Raw genomic sequence first — 27990 nt, 5'->3', positions numbered from 1 at the left:
ACTTTTATATGCCTGTTGTCTTTGTCCATGGAGTTTTCTTGGCAAGGATACTGGAGTGGCTTGCCGGTTCCTCCTCCAGGTGGATCACGTTTGGTCAAAACTCTCCACTATGACCTGTTCATCTTGTGTGCCCTGCTCGGCGTAGTTCATAGCTTCTCTGAGTTCTTCAAGCCGCTTCGCCACGGCAAGGCAGTGATCCATGAAGGGGATGCACACAAATCTGATACCATAAATGGCAACACACAGAAATAAGAAAACTTTCTAACCTACCAGGCCACTCTATCACTGGCATCAAGACAGTCATTCTTGAACTGCATGACTTCAGTTCATGCAGAAAATCCCGCATGAAATTGCAGCTTATCAGGAAGTTCAGTTCTATTCATTTGGGCCTCAATAAAGACAATGGGTGACACCCAACTCAGTCAGAGTAGACCCACTGAAATCAATTCATTTCATTGTTTTCAATAGGTCTAATCTGGTTATGACTAACACTGGATATCAGCTGTTTCCCCTGTCCTACTTGATGTTTTAATTTACTCAGCAATGCTAAGATGATTATGTATGGAGAAAAATAAAAAAATTGTCCAGTAGCACCACCAACATGGCTACCTACCTGAATCTGCCATTAAGTCACTTTGCTTATTCTGCATACATTTTAATTTAGTTCTCACAAGCTGTACAATTTCCAATCATTGCCATGTAACCACAAACATGTATCAATATATCTAATCCCTTTACATGGCTGCTAAGGAGTATAGCATCAGATGCATTATTATTATTATTATTAGGAATTTTTTTTTATATAAAGAAGATTGTATAATTCAAATTCCCCCAATACTATCAAGGTACTTAAATTTTCACCTGATAGAATGGCTTAAATACCCTCAGACTTATGATTTCTGTGGGACACAGAATGAACAGCAGAATAATATCATGTGTAATGTTGCATAAAATGGATAACAAAACATATTGAAAGAAACTTATTTTATATAGAGAAAGAGAGGGACAATTTAAGCCACAGCACAAGATAGCACTGAATAGACACTTTTGAGCCATTTGCATAATACTACTGAATTTGCAAGGAGGTTCACAATATGGTCTTTTACACACCTTTTACACACTGCTGCAAACTAAGTGTAGTGCCATGACTGCTCTCATTGCTGGTATGGCAACAGAAGCATATTGGTAAAAATATTAATGGTACGCAGCTTTGCATGTGCAACTTTCTGCATGGTGATGGTATTGAGTAAAGAGTGCATCTGCTAAGTTCAGAAGCAAGTTTCTAGATTTTACTTCCAGGTGATTAATAAAAATAAAGCATGAAACAGCCATCTTTTGTATCCTCCACACACATTCCAGCATGTATTGCTCTGTATACAGGGAGTTCCAGCTTTATCATCCTAGTGCCATCCTTTGCTCAGTGGACATCTTCTTGATTGGGTCCATTGTTTTTACATTGCTTCTCCCAAATTACCATTCACTGTGATGTCCTCTTTTGCGTCAAAATGGAGTGCATCAGGACCTAGGACCGGACTCAGCAAACCCAACACAAGGATTCCAGCTAGCGCAACAGGCCTTTCCCCCTTCCCTGCCCCCCCCCGTATGGCCCCCACAGCTCCCCTAAATCTGCTCTAGAGAGTCAGGAAAACTCCCAAAACAGTACACAGGGGAGGGAAGGGGAGAGCATTCTGTCAGGCAAGCAGAAAGTAAACCATATAGGCATTTTAATTAGTTCACATTCTCGAAAAGGTGGTTGACATCTGCATTTTCCTAGAAAAATGAGGACACAATATTGCTTTGTTGCAATTAATATCCAACATGAAAAAGCTTACTTGCTTAAGTTTCTTTAGATCTTCATCAAGTTCCAAGTTGTCTAAAATAACAGCAACAAACAAACTCAGCAGAATCTACAAAAGGATTTCAAAAAACAGAGCCCAATATTAGAAGCAGATAATGAAAGCCTCCCTCTACCAAGCAGAAAAAATAACTTTGTCAGTGACAACACGTAAAAGAGGCTTCCTTTTCTCTTGGATCCTGGGTGTGTCAATCACAGAAGTAATATTTATTTTCTGTACATTACATTTTGCAGTGTTTGGTTTCACACTTTACCTCTAAGGTCTGTTTTGGGTTATGTTTTGCAAGGAAAGGCAACCAGTAAGTGCAAATATAATGATGATGATAATAATGATAATGGCTGATTCCTTACAAGGGCAAAGTACCTGTTTGGAGAGAGATCTGCATGGAGTTCAATATATAGGACATGGATGGTTTGCATGGACTTGCCAGTCCCCAAATGGCTCTGCTGTGATGCCTGCATGGGCTGAGGAGAAACGAGCTCTATGGAGATACCCCCAAGATGGAGATGGATTGTACTAATTAGTTGGCTTATTAACCAGCACCATTTTCTGGAGTTGGCTCTTTACAAGGGACTGGAACCACCAAGTCACCATGCATCCAATTCACAGTGTCTGTAAAGGATATCATAAAGGTAAAGGTAAAGGGACCCGTGACCATTAGGTCCAGTCGTGGCCGACTCTGGGGTTGCGGTGCTCATCTCGCTTTATTGGCCAAGGGAGCCGGCGTACAGCTTCCGGGTCATGTGGCCAGCATGACTAAGCCGCTTTTGGCGAACCAGAGCAACGCACCGAAACACCGTTTACCTTCCCGCCGGAGCGGTACGTATTTATCTACTTGCACTTTGAGGTGCTTTCAAACTGCTAGGCAGGCAGGAGCAGGGACCGAGCAACGGGAGCTCACCCCGTTGCAGGGATTCAAACCACCGACCTTCTGATCGGCAAGTCCTAGGCTCTGTGGTTTAACCCACAGCGCCACCCGCATCCCTAAAGGATATCATGGGCAACTAAAAAAAAAAAGTATGCTAAAAGATCTGCGTTTATGAAAAATCTGTTCTTCCTTGCCACCAAATGGTGCTCAAATTTATTATTATTATTATTATTATTATTATTATTATTATTATTATTATTATTATTATTATATCACCCATCTGACTGGGTTTAATAATAATAGAAATGCTATTAAATACAATAAAATAGCAATTATGGAACATTTTGGACTGCTTTTTTTTTTTTTTTTACAAAAATGTAAATATTTAGCTCAACTCTGTTTCAGACTGTGGCCCTAGCTAGAATGATATTGAAAAGCTGTGCCTGATATTATCAAGGAATTGTGCAGTAGCCATGAAATACACTGCAGTTTAATCTGTGGTTATTTCCAGTCTCTATAGCTGAGAATGATAGACACACAATGGAAATTTTTTTACCGAATGTCAAAAACAAATCTAGAACATTATCACAAAAGAACAGTTAAACCTCAGCTTATTATTTGTTTAACTTCTTCCATTCCCTTCTGGATTTTAATAATAGACTTCACTCTGAACACAGTTTTTGTTTTTCAAACCTAAACTCCATTCCAGCTTCTGCTGTGAAAGCTATTCATTTCTCTCCAGCTCTCTACAGATCCAGCTCCAAGTGCATACAATTAGCACTTTTGAGCTTTAACCCGCCTTCTCATTCTCATTTACTGCAACCTTTTCCTGCTCTTTTTCCACTTGTCATTGTGTCACCATATATTCTTAGGGCTTCACTCCCCTTCTTCCCCTCTTTTTTAAGCAGTGGAAATAAACTGAACCCCCCGTAGTAGTGTGGTGGGGTTGGTTCTGTTCCTCAAATAGTGGTGGTGCGACCACTATACAAATGTAATAGAGAAGTGGCAAATCTCACTGCAATTGCATCGTCTTGCAGTGTGTGTGTGTGTGTGGGGGGTTTAGGAGGGGGGCAGGTGGACTGTACTATGAAAACTCAATATGCATTCCAGATGTAGGGTCTGCACTATCTGAACCAGGGAGGGAAAGGAACCACCACTCCACCATGCAGCAGTGGTGAGTTTCATAAAAGGTCCATCTCCTTCATTGTGGAGTGAATTGCAGAAGACAACCAACTTCTTTAAACCACTCTAGAGTTCTGTGGGAATGGAACCAACCAGTTATTCTTAAGAACTTGGGGTAGGGGATGGAGTGGAGTATAGGATTTATTTAGGGACTTTGAGATCTCTGAAAAACTGCTCTGCTGGGCCCAAGGGTAGTCCCACATGAAGCACATTGCAATAAGGCTTGAGGTCACCAGTGACCATAATCTGTGAATCATGACAGCTAGAGGGAAAGTACAGTGATGATCGGTGTAGGTTTCTGCTTCACTGTAGTCCCCGATTTCATTGTGAACTGTGACAGGTACCCTGTCTTCTCCTGCAGAGCAATGGGTCTGTTAACAAGAAGGTTGGTGGTTCGAGTCCACCCAGTGATGGCTGTGGGCAGCATTCCTGCATTGCAGGGGGTTGGACTGAGGAGATTTCACCTCTCCCATATCCAAGAATCTGCTGATGTGCTCTGCTGATTCTCCAGAGAGGAGGGGTGGTTTCTGCTCTCTACTTATTCCGCTCCAGCCTCACATCAAAGTGTCGGGGAGAGAGAGAGACTGAGTGTTAGAGAGAGATCGTGTGTAGAGATAAGGTTGCTGCTAAGAGCAGCTGCAGACACTCAGTGCAGTTCAGCATTTTTCATTTAGACCTCATTTAGCTCTGTATATAGTTGTGTATTATAGTTGTAGATAGAATAAAGAAGATATTCTACAGAGCTGCTCTCCGAGTCGTTTATGCTCTGCTGTACTCTGCTATACTCTGCTGTGCGACGACTGTCTTCTTGTGGAAGTGAATCTGGTGCTCACAACTCTAAGTTGTGAGTCCACAGCACTTTGACCTGTTCCTGTGCAGAAGGTGGTCTCTGGAAGTGCTACCCAGCTCCCCTAGCCCAGTCGGGGCTAAAGTGGATGAGTCCAGTTGGTGGCACTGGCTCAAGGGCGATGCTGACATGGACTAGATAACACTTAGGATCTCTTCCCAACTCCACAATTCTATGATTTCATGATTGTAGGTAGCATCTGCAATATTATATTATGAAAAGCAGTATGGTCGTGGTTTACAAACAACTTTCTGTGCTAGTGCAAAGACTGGCCACCATAAGCTGCAGGGCTGAACTTCAGGTTCCATCAAATAACTAAAACAGGGGAAATCTGGACACAAGAGGGGCAAGCTTTCACCTGCGAAACCATGCTGGACACTCATTCGCCATTCAGTGTTCCTAGTTTACTGTGCTACGTGTGAGTGCTTCCATACCAAAACCAATATGCTACAGGGAGGCAATGCAGGGCAAAAGTAGATGCTCTACTGGCTATTGCTTACTCCCATCCCATGCTAGTTGAGTTAAAGGGGATGCAGGAGTAGAGAGAGAAGTACCTGCGGGAGACAATACTGAGATGGATCGACCAGTAGTCTGACTCAATACAAGGCAGCTTCCTCAGACAGTTGTAAAATCTGATTTCTCCTGTGCCTTGTTTCATCCACATATGAGCCAGCAAGAGCAACATTTCAGAAAAGGAAATATATGAAACAGCAAGGCATACAACATACCAGGGTAGCAAAAAGATGATACAGTATGAAGTAGATAGCGACAACAGGTGCCCACATATGCCCGACAGCATTAAGAGTTTGATCCATGACATCTACCCATCCTTCCTGTGTAAGGATCTGGAACATGGACATAAAAGCCTAAAAGAGAACATAATCAAACACAAAGCTTAGTTGGGCGCGCTTTATTGAAACAAGTGAATAATATCCTGAACCCAATATCCGTCTCAGCAATTGCATGCAGCAATCATAACCTTGCTAGCTAAAATGTGGGTGGAGTTTGGTTTCCTGCTTGTAAAAATGCGATAGGTCACTATAAGACTGTTTTCAGTACCTTGGAGTTTGGCTTGCTAAGATTCCCAGCTTCCTTAAAGGTAAAGGTAAAGGGACCCCATACCATTAGGTACAGTCGTGGCCGACTCTGGGGTTGTGGCACTCATCTTGCTTTATTGGCCAAGGGAGCCGGCGTACAGCTTCTGGGTCATGTGGCCAACATGACTAAGCTGCTTCTGGCAAACCAGAGCAGCATACGGAAACACCGTTTACCTTCCGGCCGGAGCGGTACCTATTTATCTACTTGCACTTTGATGTGCTTTTGAACTGCTAGGTTGGCAGGAGCAGGGACTGAGCAACAGGAGCTCACCCCGTCGCAGGGATTCAAACCGCTGACCCTCTGATCAGCAAGTCCTAGGCTCTGTGGTTTAACCCACAGCGCCACCCGCATCCCAGCTTCCTTAGTCTACTCCTATATGCTGTTGTGATATCGTAGGCATGCATTTTCACCCAGAGCACATGATAATCCTGTTTGCATGCTGGTTTTTCCTCACCCTCAGAAGCAAACATGTGGTTGAAAGGAAACGTGGGCTGAATCTCTCCATAAAACCCAAGGAGAAACAGTACACATGAATAGCTGAGCGGGTGGCACTGTGGGTAAAACCTCAGTGCCTAGGACTTGCTGATCGTAAGGTTGGCGGTTCGAATCCCCGCGATGGGGTGAGCTCCCGTCATTCGGTCCCAGCTCCTGCCAACCTAGCAATTCAAAAGCACCCCTAAGTGCAAGTAGATAAATAGGGACCGCTTTATAGCGGGAAGGTAAACGGCGTTTCCGTGTGTGGCGCTGGTGCTGGCTCGCCAGATGCAGCTTCGTCACGCTGGCCACGTGACCCGGAAGTGTCTTCGGACAGCGCCGGCTCCCGGCCTCTTGAGCGAGATGAGCGCGCAACCCTAGAGTAGGTCACGACTGGCCCTGACGGGCAGGGGTACCTTTACCTTTAAGTTCTTTTTAAATGCTACCGTTAAGCACCTATGCGCTTTCTGTCTATGTCACTGCATTAGGTCTTCACTAGGACTCAAGCCTTTAGCCCAGCAGACCCTGCGCTCTAGAACACCCTACAAGTAGTGGTTCTGCAAGAGCTGTATCTATTGTTGTTTTGTCAGAGTTTATCATTATGCTTCTATTGATACTTTTACTGATCTTGTTGTATTCTGTATGTTCTATACTGCCTTGATATATCTAATGAAGGAAGACTTTATATGAATTCTTCAATAAATGCTAAAACATAAATATGTCCAATATGTTGAAGTTTCATCACTCGTAGATTTCCTCAGATATGTCTCCTTCAGCTTTCTTATACCCATTCATTTGCATAGAGGCTACATTCAAATAAGCTCTTAACTATCAGTGGCCCTGATCCAGCTCTCATCATGAGGTATGAACATGCAACTAGTTGTGTGGGAATATGAATGGGCGATGAACTTTGAGATACACACTGGAATATGTTTCTCATTCTAAGCAAAATAGCACTGGTCGGCTGCATCCTCCCCCGATACACATATGAAGAGCATCATATCTATTTCCAATTTACACCCACAATTTCCAATCCAGAGTGATATTCAGACATAAGCCTGCTTAACTGGGTCAGGGTGACAGTGTACATATCTTGTTCATGGTTTATTTGATCTTTTCGGCATCTCTATATCATTTATATCTCAATAGCTTAGAAAGTGTAGCAAGTTTCGCTTAAAGTGAAACTTGCCTCTCTTCTTTTTTAATGCCAAATAAATGGCATTCATTTTCTACAGCATCACATTTTAGAAAGGACATATGTGATCTTAAAACCAAAAAACCAGACAACTGTCTCCATTTTAGAGAAAACCAAACCTTCCATTTAAAACATGCTTCATTCTAATGTTACCCCATGTAAATCTTTCCTATTATTAAAGTTCTCTGTATCGGAAAACACCAGTTTAAAGAAAATGCTAAGGCAGTATACAGTGATTTTAAGTTCAGCAAGTAGCAATCTTTCTTTCAGAGCAAGATATTTTTAGTTGAAAGGTACACTTTTCACCATTTATGTTAAAATGAATCTGAAACGCAGCTACCTAGCTGACAGAACCAACAGCTGTGAAAATGAGACCTGGAGATTTATGCAAATAGAGGGATTTTGAATTAATTCATGTTGTGTGGCTGTGTGGTGGAGTTCCTTTTGATTCCCCCCCCCCTTTTGAAGATTAGTTAGAGATTCTGATACTGGTAATCAACTAGAAATTATTTCCAAAATACAATATAAACCGACCAATGCTAAAATGCATTAGAGACCACTATTTTTGGTCCATCCATCAATCAGTGTTAACATCATCCAGTATTAAGGTCTGAAATGGTAGCATTATACAGAGTTCTCCCATTCCACAACATTCAGTGCAATCTGTCTCATACAATACAATCTTGCCTGATGTCGTTACAGGTATCCCCCCATTTAGGCATGTTCAAGTGTGGGGACACACCTGAAGAGCCTCAGCAAAGCCTCACTCTGCATCTGACTCATGAGGAAACCCTCCCCAGAGCCCAAAGAAGACATTTTCTGGGCTCTGGGGAGGGTCTCCACAAGACCCGGAGGAGCAGCGGGGCTTGCCCCATAAGTGCAGGTCTTCCCTCAAAAAACATTGTGCTCAACTCTTGAAACTCTAGTTTCTTATCTGTACCAGCCAAGCCCTATGAAATAAATACAATTTCTCATGAGAGAAGGCAGCCAATTTTAATTGCAAAAATTCAAGGTAATAAAATGTTCCATATTTTCTTTAGTTTGGACATGGCTTTGCAAGTGACAAATCCAAGAAATGGAAGGAAACACACTTGAAGAAGTCCATTTTAGAGGCTCACACTGACCTGAAAACAAATCTATCAGACCACATAAGAAGACAAAAATGGTCCAGAGAATGCTGTGTTCGGTAACCATAGTGACCATAAGCTTCTACTTATTTACTGTTTGTCAGGTAACCATGTGAAAGCATGCAATTTAGAGGCATTAGGAAATGAAGGTTGTCTGCCTTTCCTTCCCCTTTCTTTCAAAAAACCCACAATGTTCCTATAGCGCTTTTGCTTTTTTTTTTTTAGTTCTAGGCTTTTGATTCAGCGACATTAATGGACATAGTAATCAATAGTTCCCATTTGGCTCAGCACACTTGCTTTTCAGCATCTAGGGAAATAGCAGAAAGAAAGGTACCATGACAGCAAGCAACTGCCATTTTTTACTTTTGCTCTTGCTTAGTGGCAAGCAATACAGGACAGCAAGAGGGTATGCCAACAATCAGCTTGTGGATATTGGGACACTTCACATATTCACTTTGTATGACATCTTAGCGCTGCACAGTATCAATCTATCATCACATCACACAATATGTGCAGAAGCTTCTATTAGCTGAGACAACTCTTAAGGAAGTTTCCGGCTTCGATTATATTGGCATGTCTGATTTCAAAATTCCCCCTTTTTTCTGTTTGAAAAAGAAACCTCCACTTGAACTTATTTTAGTCAGAGTATCCAGAATTATAAAACAACATATTTTGCCTCTCTCTTTCCATTCCACATTTTATAGATTGGGAGCTAATGGGTTGTTTATCAGTGACATTTATTTGGCTGAAAGGGCCTGACTAGAACATTTCCTGACATCACCTGCACCTCTCGTTCTCTGTTCATCCCAGTACATTTTAACACTTTGGCTGGAAAATCCCATGTCACCACATTCAGTGGTTTTAAAAGAACCCAAACTAAATAGCAGCTGATTTCGCCGTCTTATTTAACCTCATGATCAGGCCAGTCCTTCTCACTGTAACTGTTATGCATCTTGTTCACTTTAGTTATAGACTGGAGCATTAAGTTATGACATCTTGTGAAAACATGGCCTGGATGTCTTGCAAAGAGTCTAGTCTACAGGTTCTGACATTTTCAACCCCCAGAGCCTACTTGGAAGGACTGAAAAATATTGAGGCCTAAGAGGTACAAAATGGCCGTGCAGGGCCAAAGATGGCGGCAGAGTTTGTTCTAAACAGGTGGCAGTTACTAAGATTGCTTTCTATGGATGTCACATTTCTTATTCTGATCCAAGGACACATTTCTCACCCTGAGTTACAGCTCTCCTTGTTTATTCACAAAAAATGAAGGAAAGCAGTCTGGATCTTGCTACTGCTGTCCCTGTCTCTGAAGCTAAGTGCCTGTATGATCAGTGCCTGATGGGATATCACTGGGGAACTACTCTGAAAAATCTGGAGAAAGGGGCAGGAAAAGAAGTGGAAGAGATCTTATGTTACAAATGAATGAGCACATAAATATGTAAGTTTTTTCCCCAACACCGGCATTGCACTAGTTGAACTGGTATCAGCTTACACTATGAGACTTCCCCTTCCTTTTATCCTGCTTGATGCCACCCTTTGAAATCTGCTCTTGAGTTTTGGAGGACCCCTCTGGGGTGTGTGCAAGGGGCTGTAGAGGGATAAGGGAAGAAGAAGTTCTATTAAGGGAGTAAAGCCTGTGCAGTGCTGGACACAACCCAACGACTCACAGAGCAGTACTTGTAAAGCTATTTTTAGAGTTGTTTTGGGGTCCAGAAGGCAGCACAGGATTTAAAAACTAAATGAAGTAAATAATCAAAAGGCATTACACAGCTTTCCACAGTACATTCCACAAAGCAATAGAAACGCGCAAAAATTTTCCCCAACCAACACACAGGAACAACATGATCTTTACCCACACCTTCCAAACAGCTGGTGTTAACAAAGCTAGAATTAAAAGAAAAAGGCATTTGTAAGAAAGACGACAGAATCATAGCTGATTGCTTGATTGGTTGGTTGTTGTTTTACACTTACCCTTGGAAATGTTGTAAATCTGTCTAGTTCTTCCACAAAACAGAACATCTGCAAACTGATTGCTGACATTACAATTAATAAGCTGGCAGTAAATACAACTAAACTCCCAAGTTTTTTCCCGGGTCCAAAAATCTTATACACAAAGTCTTCCAGAGCAGGAGAAATCTTTATAAGTCGAACTACCCTGAGCACCTGCAAGAGGAAAGGAAATACATTATTGATCTGACTGTAGGGTGTCAAATGGGTATAACACAGAAGGTTCTATTTCAAGTAGGCTCCTAGCATTAAGTACCATGTGTTGAATGGGAAAGTAACAAATGTCCTGGTCCATTGATTTCCTTCAGGTTTTCTATTGCTTCTTACAGCATATTGTTACAGCACGTTAATTTAAAAAGGGTTAGTGAGGCTCAAAAAGAACGAAGTATTGAAATACAGGACCACAGATCAACTAACCATTGCTTTGATCTTGAAAAACCATATGTCAGTTCTTAAGTTCTATATATCAGTGTACTGCAGGCATAGGCAAACTTGGCTCTCCAGATGTTTTGGGACTACAACTCCCATCATCCCTAGCCAACAGGACCAGTGGTCAGGGATGATGGGAGTTGTAGTCCCAAAACATCTGGAGGGCCATGTTTGCCTATGCCAAGGGGAGTGTGTACAAGGTTTCATGTGGTTTTAGGCTCATATAATATTGTCCTAAATGTCCCATCTTCACCCCAAAACACAATACTCTGGTTAATCATGGCTAGTGTAGTTACTTAAAAATAAAGCTTTTTTAAAAAAAAAACACACACACAAAAAGATGTATTTGAAAAACACTGCACCTTAAAACAAACAGAAGCATTGACGTGGTCAAAATGATCAATATTAGTCATTCCTTAAAATTTAAACTGAAACAAAACGGACAGTAAGCAACTTGTACAAAAGAGAATGATTATGTTACCGCACTGCGAGCACATCGGTTTTCTTTTTCTTTTTCTGCAAATGTATCTTCAGTTTATATGCAAGTATTTATTTACAAAAATCAGCCTCGCCTCCTCTGAGAAGCGGATGGTGCCTCAGGGTTTAAACATTTTGGCAATATTTCAGAAACAACTATTTCCAAGACATAGAACTATTGTGTCAAAGTTCTAGAGTGTCCTTGGGTGTTTAATTATATAACGTCCCCCGTCCACCAGCAGTTGTTTGGCTTGGGACGGAAGTTTCCATCGGAGCAGCTCACTTGAGACAGCAGCACAAAGGGTCAATGCCAAGGTCCTGATCCAGTTCAAGCCTCCCGATCCATGACAACTATTTAGAGTAAAGTGGGGAGAGGAGAGAGGTACAGCTATCTTGGGGTCCCTTCCTTGGGGTCTCTTCCAACTCTATAATTCTATGAACTTTCAGGAACACATGCTTAGTTTTTCCTTTAGCACGCCTTCTTCCTTCTTTCATGCTTCCTCTCTCGGTCCAGGATATAAAATCCTAATTTTTACACATACTGGTTACATCTTGCATGTTTACGAAGTGTTCCGGAAAACTAAAGAATCCTCTTGTTGCTGTTTTTGGGGGCCAGCAGAACAGAAGGAACATCATTAGAACACTGCCCTGCAGTTATGCAGAGTTGAGATTCTAGAACAAATACATAGGAAGGTGCCTTGTTCGGAGCAAGACCATTGGTTTGTCTTGTCAACAGTGACTGCCAGCAGCTCTCCAGCATTTCATACAAGACCTTTCCAGTCCTACCTTGAGATACCCAGGATTGAACCAGGAGCTTCTGCATGAAAAGCATTTGCTCTACCTATGGCCCTTCCTGGGACATATAAAATAATCACACAGCAATGATTGTTTACAAATATTAAATGGAATAGGTGGAACATGGAGTGAAACTGCTCTTGCAGATCCTCCTTAGGTGTTAAAAAAGTTTTGTTTTCGTTTTAGATTTTGAGCAGTTTCCACTTAACTGTTCTGGTACAGGTGCCCCTGCCCCCTCTTAAATTGCCTTAATTGACATTTAAGTAGTACATTAATCTTTCTAGGAACTATTCTGCTAGTCCATTTGTTTTCATTAAGAGAGAAAAGGGCAGGACAATCTTCAAAGTTCTTTACTTCCACCAGTCCCTACATTTACTCATGTGCATATGGCTCTGAACATCCGATGGAGGCATTTTGAGTCCTGTGCAGTTCAGTGAAGCTTGCATCATTAAGGTAGTGTGAGGATCGACTTACACTTTTTTCTTTTCTTTTTTAATTGCTGCATTGGCTGTCGTGGCTTTAAATCTTGAACATTTATACCTTGTTGGGGGGAAATGTACAGCAACACTGTTCACAATGATAAGATCATCCATGGAATGAATGATCGTTTCATTGCAGGATATGACTTTGTGATATTCACTGCAATTTTTAACTCCGTATTGTTTTGCCCTACCCAGGACAGCACCTATTTCCCCCGTTCTCAAATACATCAGCCTATAAGGTCTCCGTTTTCCAGAAATGCTTAAGAGGTATTTGTTCTGGATAGGATAGTCCATAGTAACTGACTTACAAAAGAATCTGCTTGGAAATGAATGAGTGGTTGGGTGGAATGTCCTTTTAGCCCAATCTGGATCTTACTGTTATCCATCCAGAGCAATACTACTTCTGCATTTTCAGCCTGCAGGATTCCCCACCCCCATTTCTGGCAGTGTTCCCCTGAACCCCCAAAATGGCTGCGTCCAAATGCCACAAAATGCACAGCTAACCCAAACCAATCTTTCATTGCTGGGATGATTCAGCACTAGCCCATGCTAGCTTCCAACTTCAGATCACATTAAAACAGGACACAATTCAAGCAAAGTTAAGCACCTTTTATTTCAGTGGGGAGAACTATGCACATTTTGGCTGTGTTGTGCCATGCAGCAATACATAACCCCCCCCCCAGTGTGGAGTAGGAATACTAGATCCCCCCCAATAGCTGTCAACCATCCCTTATTTGGTGGGAAAGTCCCTTATCCCAGTGCCGTTTCCCGCTGCTGTCCCTTATTGATGATGCCTCTTAAATTTCCCGGGTTTCAAAGGAAGCAGCTCCTCTCCCTCCCTGCCTGCCTGCCAGGGAGGAGGGAGGCTCCAACTGTGTTGCTTGGCTGCGTTGCTCACTCAATAAGGAGTCTAAGAATGACTGGGGGGTGGAGTTTGCATGCCTTGTGCCGATCAAATTGGCCGCATTGCCTGGGGACTCGCCTTTGCTCAGTGCTTCCCAGCGGAGAGGTGACGGTGGTTTCCCTTGCTGCATCCCATTTGCCAGGTTGCTGTGCTGTGGGGAACCACCGCTTGAGGCTTCGTTTGGCTGCTGGCTGGGCTTTCTGCCTTTGGCTCGGAGGGGCTCAGAAGTTGAACATACCTGTGCTTGGAAAATCCCTTATTTTGGCTGCTGATCCCTTATTTTCGATGCTGCTGGTCCCTTATTTTCAAATCTGTAAGTTGACAGCTATGCCCCCCCTTCCATTTTGTACACAAGAGCACACAAATTGTGTTGTAAAAAAAAGATTACCTCTTTGCGGTTTGCAAGCTGAATGGCAGCCCTAGTGGTAAGCAAGAGTGACTGAAGCATTGAAAATAAAGGAAAAGCTAATAAATATTGCAGTCTCTGGTGCGCAGTGTGGAAGCATAGGAAGGTGAAAAGTAGGTCTGGCAGATAAATCAGGGTGTGTTTAACATGGGAATTCCTTTCCCAACTATCTCTTTGCAGCTTGGCTGGGGATATTGTAGACCTGTCACCATAAATATTAGAATGTTGGAGGATTTGCCTAGCCACCGCAAGTATCTAGGTGAACATAATCTTTCGAGCCAGTTGATTTAGAGATGTGCTACATCACTCCCTAGGAATTTGATTGCTCATGGAAACGGTGGATTTCTAACTGTCACACTGGCACAAATGGTAATGCATTTTACAACCTCCCCTGTCATTTGCCGGTAGGAGACTTGGATTGCAGAAGGTGACCTAAATCTTTCAGTGTGGCAGATGCTCCTGATTCAGAAACACATGCATCTTTATCTTTACACAGTAAATTTAATGAAGAAGCTGGCTGTAAGAACAGTTTTGATAACAGGAGCATTCTTTATTTAATGGTGTGCCAGGATATCTGCGATGCTGACTGACTGAAGAATCATTCCTAAAGCACTTTCAGACAGGTGTCCTTTTTTTCTTCTCCTTCCAAATATCAAATAAAAAGGTCACAGTTGTCTTGAAGGACTTGGAGCATGTCCGTGGTTAAAGGAAAAGCCAACAGTAGAATTTACTACGAGGATTTGCCTAACCAACTGGAGCATCTGGGGAGATTATCCACGCAGTACTAACTTCCTGATCTTTACTGCTGCAGGGGGTTAGGATAGGAAAGGCCCCTGCTGTATTTAGCTGGGCAGGATGCTACCACTGGTGAAATCCCCATGCTGGATCCAGACACAGCTGTGTTTACCTGGAACCGGCAAAGCAATCTCTCTCTCTCTCTCTCTCTCTCTCTCTCTCTCTCTCTCTCATCTCTAATCCACAATGAAGGAAGTCCAGGAAAGAAGTCTCCCTTGAATGATCACTTGCATTCACCATAAGCAAAATGTAAACAAATGACAATAACATGGGTTGAAGAAATGAATGGCAAAGTGATGCTAAGAATCCATCTTTGTTTCCAAGTTAAATGCATTTATAATTAAGATGTAAATATATATACCGGTACTTAATAAATGAGTCTGAAAGCTCACTGGGGCAACCTAAATATTTCACAGGCAAGGAAATACCTATTTATTTTTAATCTTTATCCATAGCTCAGTCGGTAGAGCATGAGACTCTTAATCTCAGGTTCATGGGTTGGAGCCCCATGTTGGGCAAAAGATTCCTATATTGCAGGGGGTTGGACTAGATGACTCTCAAAATCCCTTCCAACTCTACAATTCTATAATTCTGTAACAGTTTCCAGTAAAGGAACATTTGGGACACAATGCAAGGGGAAGCTGGGTTGATGTTTTATTTGCTCAGGCCCCATTGAAACAGGAGCTCTGCAACAAAGATTTATTCAAGATTGTCATTCTTTGTTTTATGCCTGAGAAATCTAGCTTGCCACACAAGTAGTTTAGCCTGATGCTTCTGACTGCAGTCAGCTCCGGAAATTCTCATTTGTTGAAATAAAGAATCCTTATATGTTCCAAGGATGTTTTGATGCTAGCACATATTTTCTGGATGGATTTTGCAGATCATCACCAAGTGAATAGGGGAAAGCTGTTCAGATTTCCATAATTTCGGAATACATGACTCTTTTCAGTTGACTGGACCCCGTTCACAGTTTTAAAAAGATTTATCTGCACTATTCATTATTTACCCTTTATGTATTATTAATCACTTGCCATTCATTACAATTTGTTTATCAATAATGCATGAGAGTGAGTTGAGTTTTTTTTCATTTTTAAAAAGGGAAATTCGCCGCCTCATTGGCTATGGTTGAAAACTGCAATTTTCTAGCTCCAGAAATCAGTGTTTTGGCTTAGCTCACTGAAACCATATTCGCTGAATGATATTTTTCTCATGCCAAATGCCTGCCGAACCTGCAAAAGGGTTGCAGCTGCCTTAGTTGGCAAATGAACAAGCAAAAACAAAAAAATTGGTAGCAAGAGTTGATTGTGCAGTACTTGACCAAAGAATTGCCTCGTTAATTCAAATAAAGGAAGGGCTCCCTCCCTTGCTTGCCCATTTTCTGCCAATAGTTCCCAGTTCATTCTGTTTCCAAGCGCCAACTCAACCACAAATCGTTTCCTCAGTTTTCTGCTTCTCAGGCCATTGCCTATGTCATCCCGCATCCTTTGGTCACCTTTCTGCTGACTGGAATCCCTAGTCCATTTTTAATTTAAGTGCTGTGAAGTTTCTTCAGAGCCGCTTCTTTGCTAGCTCCCTCTTGCCTCAGTTTCCTGCCTCCCCAGATCTTTCCCTCAAGTCTCATTATCTGCCTATACTTCCTTCAGGTTCATCATTCTCAGCCATGCCCCAGTCCACTGCCTACTACTACATTGTCCTCCCTCAGTCTCCATGCTTTCCAGTTTAGCACAGGCCTGTGACACAGGGCAAAATGTTAGGTTCCCCTCCTCTTCCATCACCGATCCAAATTAGGATCACCAACACTTGGTTTACATAGAGCAAAAATGAGTCTGGTCATGCAACTCTCATGTTATGTGCGACGCAGCTTAAAATTCTAAGCCATTGTACCAGCTCAGCTAATCAGTGTAAGAGATTTCACCTTCACAAGCACAATTTAATATAGATTCTCCTTTGCTCTGAGAATATATTCCAGGAACAATGTAGGGATCACACAGGCTCATAGGTTATGCTAAATAAGCTTTCACATTGCCAAAAGAAGTCAAAAGTAGGGGCTTTCAGTGTCATATGCTGGCCTACTTTCTGCACAAAACCTTCAGTCCAAACCTGAAGAATATACATATACAAAAGAGTTTCAGTTAGATTTTTTTATCTTCATGACCTTCAAATAAAAAAGTACTGGAGCACAATGCAGCCAAAATAGGGTTTTTTATATTAAAAAAGTCCACTGACTTGAGTAGAAAACATTTAAACGCATGCTTAACTCTCCCATTTTAATCATTGGGACTTTAAAGTGACTGACTTTAATCTGAAGTGATCTGAAGAAGTGTGCATGCACACGAAAGCTCATACCAAGAACTAACTTAGTTGGTCTTTAAGGTGCTACTGGAAGGAAAAAAAAAATTTGTTTTGACTATGGCAGACCAACACGGCTACCTTTTGTGTAACTGACTTTGTAGTGTTATGTTCAATGTGCACCAACAATCTGAAGATGCATTTGATTTTCAGGCAGACAGGAGAGCTAGAATCTCTCCAAACTAGTGTTACTTTGTGGGTGTATTCTGTAACATGTCATCAGTGCAGTAGGGGTGGATTTATATTGGATCATACAAACATCATTCCACTTTATGAGCAGTTCTGTGATGCTGCCCCAATTGCCATTTTGAGTAGTACTCTTGCATTATAGTGCAACAGAAGTGGGCTTCCTTCCCTCCTCCACTCGAACACTTGCATCATGAAAAGTTACAAGATTTCAGCAGAAAGCTTCAAGTCATGGGTAGGCAAACCAAGGCCCGGGGGCCGGATCCGGCCCAATCGCTTTCTAAATCCGGCCCACGGATGGTCCGGGAATCAGCGTGTTTTTACATGAGTGGAATGTGTCCTTTTATTTAAAATGCATCTTTGGGTTGTTTATGGGGAATAGGAATTTGTTCATTTATTCCCCCCCCCAAATATAGTCTGGCCCCCCACAAGGTCCGAGGGACAGTGGACCGGCCCCCTGCTGAAAAAGTTTGCTGACCCCTGCTCCAAGTCATGCATCTACTGTAATCAAAGCAGTTTGTCCACTCCAAAACCTTTGCAGTACAAACAGTATTCAAAGTGGAAACACATATAATGGTTCTGATACCATCATGAGGACAAATAATTTTGAATGCACAATAAAAATGACAGTTGGAGGGGCCCTTGTTTACAGGGCTTAGCACTGTGGCAATGATATTCTCTGGAGCTTTGGAAAGCTCTTGTGGCACCCAATTAGATGTGAGTAATGTATGGCAGGGTTGCCATTTTTCATAAAGTGAAAATCCAGACACAAAAGTTGTTGAGCTTCTTTTGCAAAATCTCCAAAACAAATGAAGTTTTTAAGCTATTTTTTAAATAAAATTTGCCAAAAAAACCCCACCCCAACACTTCCGATATGGGCTGCCATATGCCCAAGTTTTCCTGGACATTTTAACCAATTTTCAAAAGTTGCATCCATACGCTGTTTTTGATCGACAAACCCCCGGTACATCTGAGAAATTCCAGACGTATGGCAGCCCTAATCTATGGGCTACTGCTGAAAGCAAACAGATTTATATTTCCTCCACTTCTATCCTTCATAACATCTGGCCAGCTAAACTATCCAAGATGACAACATGGTGCTTCTGTGAGTTTCCCCAACCTCAACCCCATTCCCATTCCATGTCAGCCATTTGCAGGCCAAGGAAACTCAAAAAGCACTCGCATCCTGCCATACATTTAAGATCACTAGCACAGAGGGGCAGAAAGAGAGAGGAGACTCTGCTATTACACACTACACATACGATCTAATTTTACCTTTATAAAGTAGGTAAACTGGCTATTTTCCAATGAACCTGAAACATTAATGGAACTTACTCCTACATAATCACATGTATGATTTCAAATCACATCTTTCCCTTATAAACTGTACCTGAAAATATGTAAATTGTGAATGGTAGAGGTCTGGATAAATATGAAGAGTAGTTCCAATAACCAGCAGTAGCTCAAATTTGTGCAGAGATGAACTGATGTAGCCAGTAAATCCCAGGCACCAGATCTTCAGAAGAGCTTCCAGATCAAACAGGACCGTAAATGCAACCTGGGGGAACATATAAGAAGGGGGTGAAGTCTTCGGATCAGGACCAATGCTCCACCAGTCTGTTTACCCTTGCTGACTTCTGCCAGTGTCCAGTTGTCAGTGCTGCCCTGCCAGAGGTGTAGGTGCAGCTAGTCGAACCAATGCCTAAGCAAACCAGCCAACCAACATTCTGTAATCAATAAAGATGTGGCAAAAATTATGCCAATAACTGTAAACTAATATTTGTGTCAACTGTGTCTTTCTTTGGGAGGTCTTGGGGTCTTCACACACAAAGCATTTTAAAGAAAATTTAGCTCCTTAGAAAGCTTTTGAAATATGTTTTTGCTTATTACAGCTACCGCTGTTGTGGGGTTTTGTTTTGTGTTTCATTTATACGGCCTTTGCTCTCATATCAAATCTTGTTATCCTGTCAATATTTAAAGTAAACAAAGGTGGTTTTTTTACACAGACCTTTATCTCAAGTAATTCGATTCATATTTCTGCCCAGTATCTGTCACGCTTCACGCAAAAAGACAGGTATACATGGGTGATTTCACACATCAAGGTTTACACAAACTACTGAGGGTTTCTTTTGCAACTGCAGTGTGAGAATGTATGTATGAGAAACATACTGTGACACATCAGCAAGGGAACATCTAGGTGATTTCCTCCAACTAGATATAAGAGCCTGTTTACAATCACCACTTCATTTTTGTCATGGTTTTACTGATCTCTCTCCTCTACCTCTTCCCTCTTTGTCTTTTTAGTTTGTAAGCTGCTTTTGGATACAATATTTGTATTTGAAAAGCAGGATAAAAATATGACAAGCAAAACAATTTCTGCAAAGCAGTCACTTGAAACATGAACACTATACATCAAAAATATATCCATGTAAAACAAAACACAAAGAAACGTGGACATTTTTGTCAACCCCCTCCTCCCACATAAGCCCTCCAAATGTTACCTATCATGGTGAAAGTGTGTTCTAGAACAATGACACTTTTCCCTGTTCCATTATGAGAATATTAACAATTACAGAGTTAAACCTATTTTAACGTGTTCCAAAATTGTGTGGGCTGGATGATTTGCATTTTATATGCTTGTGAAAGGAGCTCAAAACCACTAAAGGTTTGCATAACATTTTGTTAAATTTAAAAACACCTGACTTTTTTTAAAAAAAGACTAGAGATAGGAGTATCATTATTTACAAGAGAAGACTGAATCCAAGTTGGCACCCCTGGTGAGTGTTTCAGTAGTTCTTGTTAGCCATGTAATAAAGGAGACCTTGACACAGCAGAGAGTGGTGAAGTGGTAACTCGAACAATTGCAGTTCAGCATGCTGTCACCTCTTTTTGTGCCAGAATAGCTATGCCTCTCAGGAACTATAAAAGGTGGGGAGGGGACTGCGGAAGCGGAGTGTGTGGGATGTCACCCAGAAGCACATTTCCCACCCAGCCTACAAGAGCGCTCTAGGAGACAATCACCCTATGCACTCCAAATTGTTCATGTTTGAGCAGGGTAGTGTTTGATGTGCCATTTTCTTTTTCTGTTTGAAAAATGGCAGTGCGTAAGACTCTGTACTGTAACATATATATTATTATCGCTGCCGCTCTTTTTAATGCTGTGTCCCACAAAGCAAACTGGGAGTACCTGAAACAAAGCAGCGGCCTCTTTATTCTCTGGGAGCTTGCTAGGAATGCAGTTATGCAAAGCGCACTGAAATGGGCAATTAAAAAAGCAAAACAAAACATGGTCTGACGAAGACGTATAGTCAGGACCTATGGAATACCAAGGGTGTCAACAGGTGTGTTTGTGTGAATGAACACAGGGAGGGAAGGGTGGCAGTATAATTGGTCCACTAACAAATTATCATATTCTGCAAATGAGTGTTTGGATTGGGACAATGTGCAACAATGAGGATTTCTCTGGTGTGTTACTTGCTGTTGTTCCCTCTTACAACGAAAGTACTGTGTGTACTGACAACAAAGATGCTCCAAGAACAGAACCTATTTTCCATCCTTGACACCAGAGTCCACATACAAACATCCTCACTGTCGTAATGAAGGACATTTGACTAGTACTTAAATAACTACAAGTGGTCCTTCTTCTTCTGGGAGAAGGGGAAAATTCCACATATGCAGAAAGTACCTAGGCTGTGCATTTACGTCATGAGAACATTAGATCTGCTAAATATTGCTACTGACTTAGGTAATACAGTGGTACCTCGAGTTACATACACTTCAGGTTACATACGCTTCAGGTTACAGACTCCGCTAACCCAGAAATAGTGCTTCAGGTTAAGAACTTTGCTTCAGGATAAGAACAGAAATTGGGCTTCGGCGGCGCAGCGGCAGCAGGAGACCCCATTAGCTAAAGAGGTGCTTCAGGTTAAGAACAGTTTCAGGTTAAGAACGGACCTCTGGAATGAATTAAGTACTTAACCCGAGGTACCACTGTATTGGTGCAGGGGAATTACATAGGCCACGACTAAGGAATAAGTGAAGTGCATTTTGAAGCAATAAATATTTTCCCGTGTGACATTATTTTTTCCCCCCCTTTTAAGAAAAGAATCAAGGTATGATTTTACCCAACCCCTACGTTTACTACACTCCTGTTATGAAAAAATAAAATAAAATATGGGTATGGCCTGCTGATGGTACCCTCCTGTCTGAGCTCATTATTACTGTGATTTTGTGTGAGGAAATGTTCTTTCAGAAAAGTGCGGGGCAAACTTGTCAGTTGATGAAAGAAAAAAAAGAAAAGAACAAATGGGTAAAGGATTCTAACTGCGCTTTAAGAGTAATAATAATAATACAAAATGGCACACTTTCAAAATTGGTTGACATTCGCCTGGGCTCACTTACCTTTTTTATTATTGAGGAAAATCTGTGGCAATTTCAAGGCACTCACCTCTGCAAGGTAGAATTCATCATATTGGCTCTTAAAAGTCTCTCCCTTGTAATAATTGCTAGCCGCAACAATGACATCTACTGCCACCATGCTCAGGATAAACATATGGAAAACTGAGGACCTCATCATTCTCTGTAGAAAAACAAAACAAAAAAACTATGTGGATTCTCTCCTTTAGGAAAATAAAAACTTTTTAATCACATGCAAAAATTATGATTATCCACACTGACAGATGCAGCAACCAGGAATACTAAACCTAGAAATCACCATGGAATTTCTTTAACTACAACCTCCAGGGAAGGGTGCCACAGGTCCAAGGCATATCACATGCTCCACATGCATAATGTCCTAGGTTCAGTTGCTGGCATCTCCAGAATGATCAAGGGAATGGAGCAACTCCCATATTCGATTCGATTCTTGCAATGCGTTAAACGTAGGGCTTCTTCTGAAGGTGGTTTGGGAACTTCAGCTAGCGCGGAATTCAATGGCCAGGTTGCTCCCTGGGGCAAGGTGGTTTGAGCATCTCTCCATTGTTGGGAAACTGGGTACGTGCAGCTACTCACACAGAGTCAATTAAGGTTTGGCAGCCAGCCAGAAGGCAATCTGAAGGAGTAAGTCTGCCTGGAGATAACAGAGACATGGAGACAGCTCCCTGATTGGTCAAGCTCTCTCAAGGGAGTGATAATTAATGGCCTACTAACTGTTAGTTCAGAGTTTGTGGATTCAATAGTTCTGTGTCAGTGTAGGAGTTGTGAGTCGTGTCAGAGAGAGCTAGCAAAAGATCCATGTTCTGTTCCTGTAAATAGTCCACTGTATATTATAAACACCTAACTACAAGTTCCTAGTTCCTGCTTCGTCTATCCTGTCTGCAGCCAAGTTGCCAATTGCTTCCGTGGATTCTGCGTTTACTCTGCTAGGTCTGGCTAAGGTCCTGCAACTAGTCAGAAAGTTGTGAAACACCAAATCGATTTTGCCTGTATGAACCCTCCCACACCCCAAGTTCATCCTCTGAGGCCCTTCTTCGAATGCCTCCTCCACAAGAGGTCCAGAGGGTAGCAACACAAGAACTGGCCTTTTCTGCAGTGGCCCCCAGGATTGTGGGATGGTCTCCCCGGCAAGGTTCGCCTGGAGCCTTCATTATACACCCTTATGCGTCAGGCAAAATCATTCCTCTTTAATCACACCTTTGGATGATTGACATCTGATGCCCTTTTAAAATGTGTTGGGGAGGGGGTGGGGTTATTGGGTTGTTCTTGTTTTTATTTTTATTATGCATTTTGTATTTTTATATTGTAATTCACTCCAGATTACAGAACAGATATTTTTAGGAGTAGCCATAAATCTCAGTCAAATGCATGTTGTGTACACACTTTGATTACAGTCTAGTCTAGCGCTGTAGCCAAATTGGACTGGCTACATCGCACTGATAATGTTTTGCTCACTACATCATCCCTGGCTGGAATCATGCTGTAAGGAAAATGAAAACAACCCTGGAGAAGCAGCAGACAGGAAAACCTAGCTGGCTGTGAACAGACATTAAAAACATTGGAGAAATACATTTTGTTTCCACCTCTCCCCCTACTCCCTGCTTTGCCACAAACAATTCCCATGAGGGAAAAGAAATCAGCATATTTATTTGAATTCCGGCCCAGCCACATGCAGTATTCTAAGGCCTACATTTGTTCCATTTTGAACTTTTTATACTAGTGCATTTTTAAATGCATTCATCGGCTGGAAAAAAAGGTCACTCATTTTGAAACCCCCGAGCCAATTTTGCTCTCACATCAATACTATGCCACCCAAGTGGAATGTGTGAACAGAGTTTGTTCTTTGGACAGAATGGAATCAAACAATATTTTGAACAGTCGTCTGATCAGCTGTGTGCCACTTGGATTTCAGAGCTTATCAGAGCACGCACTGTGGGAAGCTATTGTAAAAACTTGAGAAAAGAGGTGTTTTGCCAGGTGTTGTTCATTCTTAAATTACTGTATTTTTCTAGTGCTTCAAAGAGCCTCTTAAACAATATGGGGAGGAGATGAAAGCAATGCTCTGGTGTAAGTGCCAGGAATCTATATGATAGAAAAAAAACTGTACAGTATCAATAGTGAACCACAGATTACCTTCCCTGAGCCCTCATCCACATAAATAAGGTTATAATTAGAGGTGCACATATTTGTATAGTGTCAGTGCAATGGACGGAGACTTACTCTGAAAGAACAGCACAAACCATGTCTACTCAGAAGTAAGTCCTGTTGAATTCAATGGGGAGTGCTCCGAGATAAGCAGAGTTAGAATTTTAGCCTGAAGTATCAAATAACAAGTTTTCTGATACTATGGCACGTCATTTATTAATGTGAAAAGCAGGGTGACATTGTTCCCTGTCTGGAGGACATGAGGCAGATGATTAAATGTGCAATATCCCCAAAAGTATATGTCAACCTGTAATAAGCCACTTTTAATAATCTGAATGCTTTGAGAAATAAATAAGGGCATCTACAATGTGACCAAACTAGAAATTCATAGAAGGGAAGACAGTCTGCCAAAGGTTTCTTTAATTTAGGCAGGGACTGCAACTGAAATGGTGCATGAATATTTGGAAACCCATGACCTCAATTTTAAGCACAGCTAGAAGGTGGTGAGGAAGTTGGATCAAAACCCTGTCCCCGAGTGCTCCATCTTCTATGGAGCAAATGAAAACCGCCCCAGGGAAATAAAGCTTGAATCGGCTTAAAACAGCTGGAGTAAAACAGATCCACTATAATCCAGAATGTCATGTAGATTCTGGGAATAATAGGTGGATTTTATTTTATTTTGAGCATTTGTATCCCACTCTTCAGCCAGAAAGGCTCTCAGAGCAGCTTTCGTAGAACCAAAACAAGACAGTCCCTACCCACAAGTTGACAATCTAAAAGAACCCAATGAATCTAAAATACAACACAACGTTCTGTGAGTGGGTGAGTCTTCTTACTAAAATTAATTAGAAATCTTGAGAATTGACCGTTACCACATTTTAAATATGCTTGGAGTAATATGGGTCAGAACCCAAATCAAAGCACAATGCTTCTAATCATGGAGTTCCATGCGGTTCGTTATCTACTACCTTCTAAGTTGCTCAATCTTCTTCCAACTTCCAACGGAAGGGGTAGGACAATATTTTCACCAGTTCCTTCCAGGTCTGTATTAACAAGGCTTTTACATCACTGCCTTAGTCTACCTTGAAGAATGGTACCATCTATGTAGGCTTCCAAAATCTGCGTCATCATTATGTCTCCCCCCCCCATTTTGTCTTGAAACAAAGACCAGCTCATTACACCCTCTGTGTGTGTTTTTAATCTATGCTCAGGACATCAAATTGTGTCCAAAAGTCTATAAACTCTTTATGCCTTACCCTCTGTGTTCTATTTCTTATATTGCATCGCATGTTTTCTTTTGACATATGTTTTCAAACAGATTTTGATACACATTGATATTTCAAATACATATAGCAGGTCTGGGTGAGCAATTATTAGAAAGATGAAGATGAAGATTTGTCTCTTATTTAGTGTTAACAAGACATATTTTAGCAATGTGAATTCTTGCTTTCCTGCCTTCCATGATTTGATTACATCCATCAATAATTTGTTCATGGATATATGAATTTCTATATCTTTCCCACAATGCCATTATCTGTGGGTGACATCCAATAATTTCCACCCAACTGTGCAACACATTTGCCCAACAGGACTACCCTTTCCTCTCCTCCCCTTTGAAGGCTCCAAAAATCTGCTCCAAAGGGTCTCTCAACCCTTTAGAGCAGATCTGGGGGCAGAATAGGGGTGAGGAGAGGAAGGGTAAGTCTCCTTGTGCAAATGGAAGTACATTCATATGCCACTGAATATTACACTATACTTATTTCCTTGCCACTTTATCTCTGTATTTATCTGCAAACTTCTAAATCAGCCAAAGGAATCACAAAGGCATCTGCAAAAGGAAATGCAAAATATTAGTGTCGGCAGTGAGGCTGAGCTTCCTAGGAACTAGAGTGGCTGAGACAAGATGGAAGGAATATCAGAAAAAAGCATCATGGCAGCAAAATAAGAAGAATCACAAAGGCCTTCTTGTAAGAAAATGGAACAAAAACAGCTCAATATTGTGCTGCTATTTATCATGCTTACATGACTCTAGTGATTTTGATGTCTACACCAAAGCGGGGAGTATTTTTCTAAGGCTTGCCACTCTGGCTTTGAGTACAATGCACACGTGGTGCTTGCTTGGCTAGTGTACTACTGGTACTTTTAGCAAGAAATGTGGAACTTTATCGTGACGTTTCCTTAAAAATGAAAACACATTTTTCTCCTTCACAAGTTGCAATTTAAAATTGTGCAGAAAGTGGTTGTTTTTGTTTGTGTGTGTTTTGGTACAAGAACTGACACCCAACTAAGTCTTACTCTAAGCAGACACACTGAAACCAATCGGCAAATCACTTAGGTCAGGGTTGTCCAACTCCCAAGAGACTGCGATCTACTCACAGTATAAAAAAACTGGCAGTGATCTACCCATTGTCACTGGAGCCAAAGTTGTTGAGCTTTTTTTCTTTTTGCTTCGGGGTACAAAGATTGATCAGGATCGACCAGATACATCCTGCAATCGACCAGTAGGTCGCGATCAATCTGTTGAGCAGGCCTGACTTAGGTCAATTTATTTCAATTGGCCTCCTCTATGTTTGACTGCTGGATATCACTCTATAGCGGATGCATTCAATATGGTACCCTCCAGATCTTTTTGGACTACAACTCTCATCATCCTTTGATGCTAGCATCATCTAGAGAGCACCACATTGGCTATTGCTGCCCTGGCTCTCACTACTTCTTCCTTTAAGTCAGAAAGAATTAATTCTTTAAAGCAGAAGGTCTTGATGCAAAATACCAACACTGACTGTGCCTGAGCTGCAAAAAGGTAAGAAAGTGCTCTTTCATTGTCAGCTGCAAAAAGAGAGCGAGAGAGAGCGCGCTAGTAACTAATACCTTTTCTTGGTAGGTACTTATAGGTAAATACTAAAAATTGCCCAGATACCAAGATCGCATTTTAAACCAAATGTCAGCTTGTAAACAAGCAAGAAGATTGACGTCACATCATTGTCTCTAGGACAATAAAGTTCCCAGCCTTTCAACAACCATAATTTGGTTCCAAAAAATCTAGAGAGTGACAGGTATATGATAAAGGAAACCTAAAAATACAACAGAGAGTTCACAACAGCAACACATTTAGATGATTATCCATTCAAGCCTTAAGATTGCTGACCAATCATCACCTTCAAAATACAAACTTTTCTGTACTTTGTCGAAATTACAAAGTAAAACTTGAGTAAGTTAAATTATCGATTGACTGCTTTCCTCTTTTGCTTAGCAACCACATTTAGCACCTCAGAACGAAAATTATTCCTGCACAAAAAGAGTACAAATAATGCAGGTTAAGTACTCTCCTGGTGTGAATGTATGAAAGGTAGGCTTGTTTTCTGGCTTTGTCCAATTCATTGTAGCCATTGTCCCCTATGCGGTTTTATGAAGAATGCTTAAATGGCTATCATCAAATAGCATTTGAATACACTGTAATCCTGGTGCACAACTAGGTTTTATCAGGGTCGCTGCGCTGAACTGAGCACAGGATGATGAAGAGTCTGAAACATGAGCTATTCTCTACCAGAAGAATTAGACACCATTAGATTCCCATTCTTCTCAACGTGAACAGCAGCTGAGGCTTTGGCAGAATTCCATACGCTGATGCTCCTTTGATTCCTATATTGTCTGAACCTTGGCATTCACACAAGGAGTGAGCAGACAGGGTGTGTAATCTGGAAAGATCTCTGGAAGAACCTCTTTTGCCTCTGTAGGAGGTTCAGGACAGAGGTGGGTTTAGGGTGGTGTGCCCACTGGGTGCCAGACTGCAGGAGGCACCAAAACAATGCTGAAGAATGGAGTGTGAGAGGCAGCGGGTGCAAAACTTTAGCGTTTCGAACTTTTTTTGCCTTTGTGTCTCAGAAAGCACAGCATACAGAAAGAAGAGCCCCACTGGATTCAGCAACCTTCC

The 27990-nt window shown here is 41.6% G+C and overlaps 1 protein-coding gene across 8 annotated transcripts in view; it reads right to left on the bottom strand.

Moving 5' to 3' along the window:
- NALCN (sodium leak channel, non-selective) overlaps positions 1-27990 on the bottom strand; it is a 195769-nt gene that overhangs the window by 65009 nt on the left and 102770 nt on the right. For all 8 annotated transcript variants that reach the window (XM_053384465.1, XM_053384464.1, XM_053384467.1 and 5 more), the window contains 5 exons: positions 21925-22056; positions 18868-19035; positions 10619-10810; positions 5482-5619; positions 1833-1907 (listed from right to left, as the gene is read on the bottom strand). In XM_053384465.1, coding sequence (XP_053240440.1) covers positions 1833-1907; positions 5482-5619; positions 10619-10810; positions 18868-19035; positions 21925-22056 — 705 coding nt within the window. The remainder of the gene's footprint in view (positions 1-1832; positions 1908-5481; positions 5620-10618; positions 10811-18867; positions 19036-21924; positions 22057-27990) is intronic.

This window comes from Podarcis raffonei, chromosome 4 (assembly GCF_027172205.1).
Source record: "Podarcis raffonei isolate rPodRaf1 chromosome 4, rPodRaf1.pri, whole genome shotgun sequence".
Classification (NCBI taxonomy): domain Eukaryota; kingdom Metazoa; phylum Chordata; class Lepidosauria; order Squamata; family Lacertidae; genus Podarcis; species Podarcis raffonei.
This window is presented reverse-complemented; position numbering and strand designations above follow the sequence as displayed.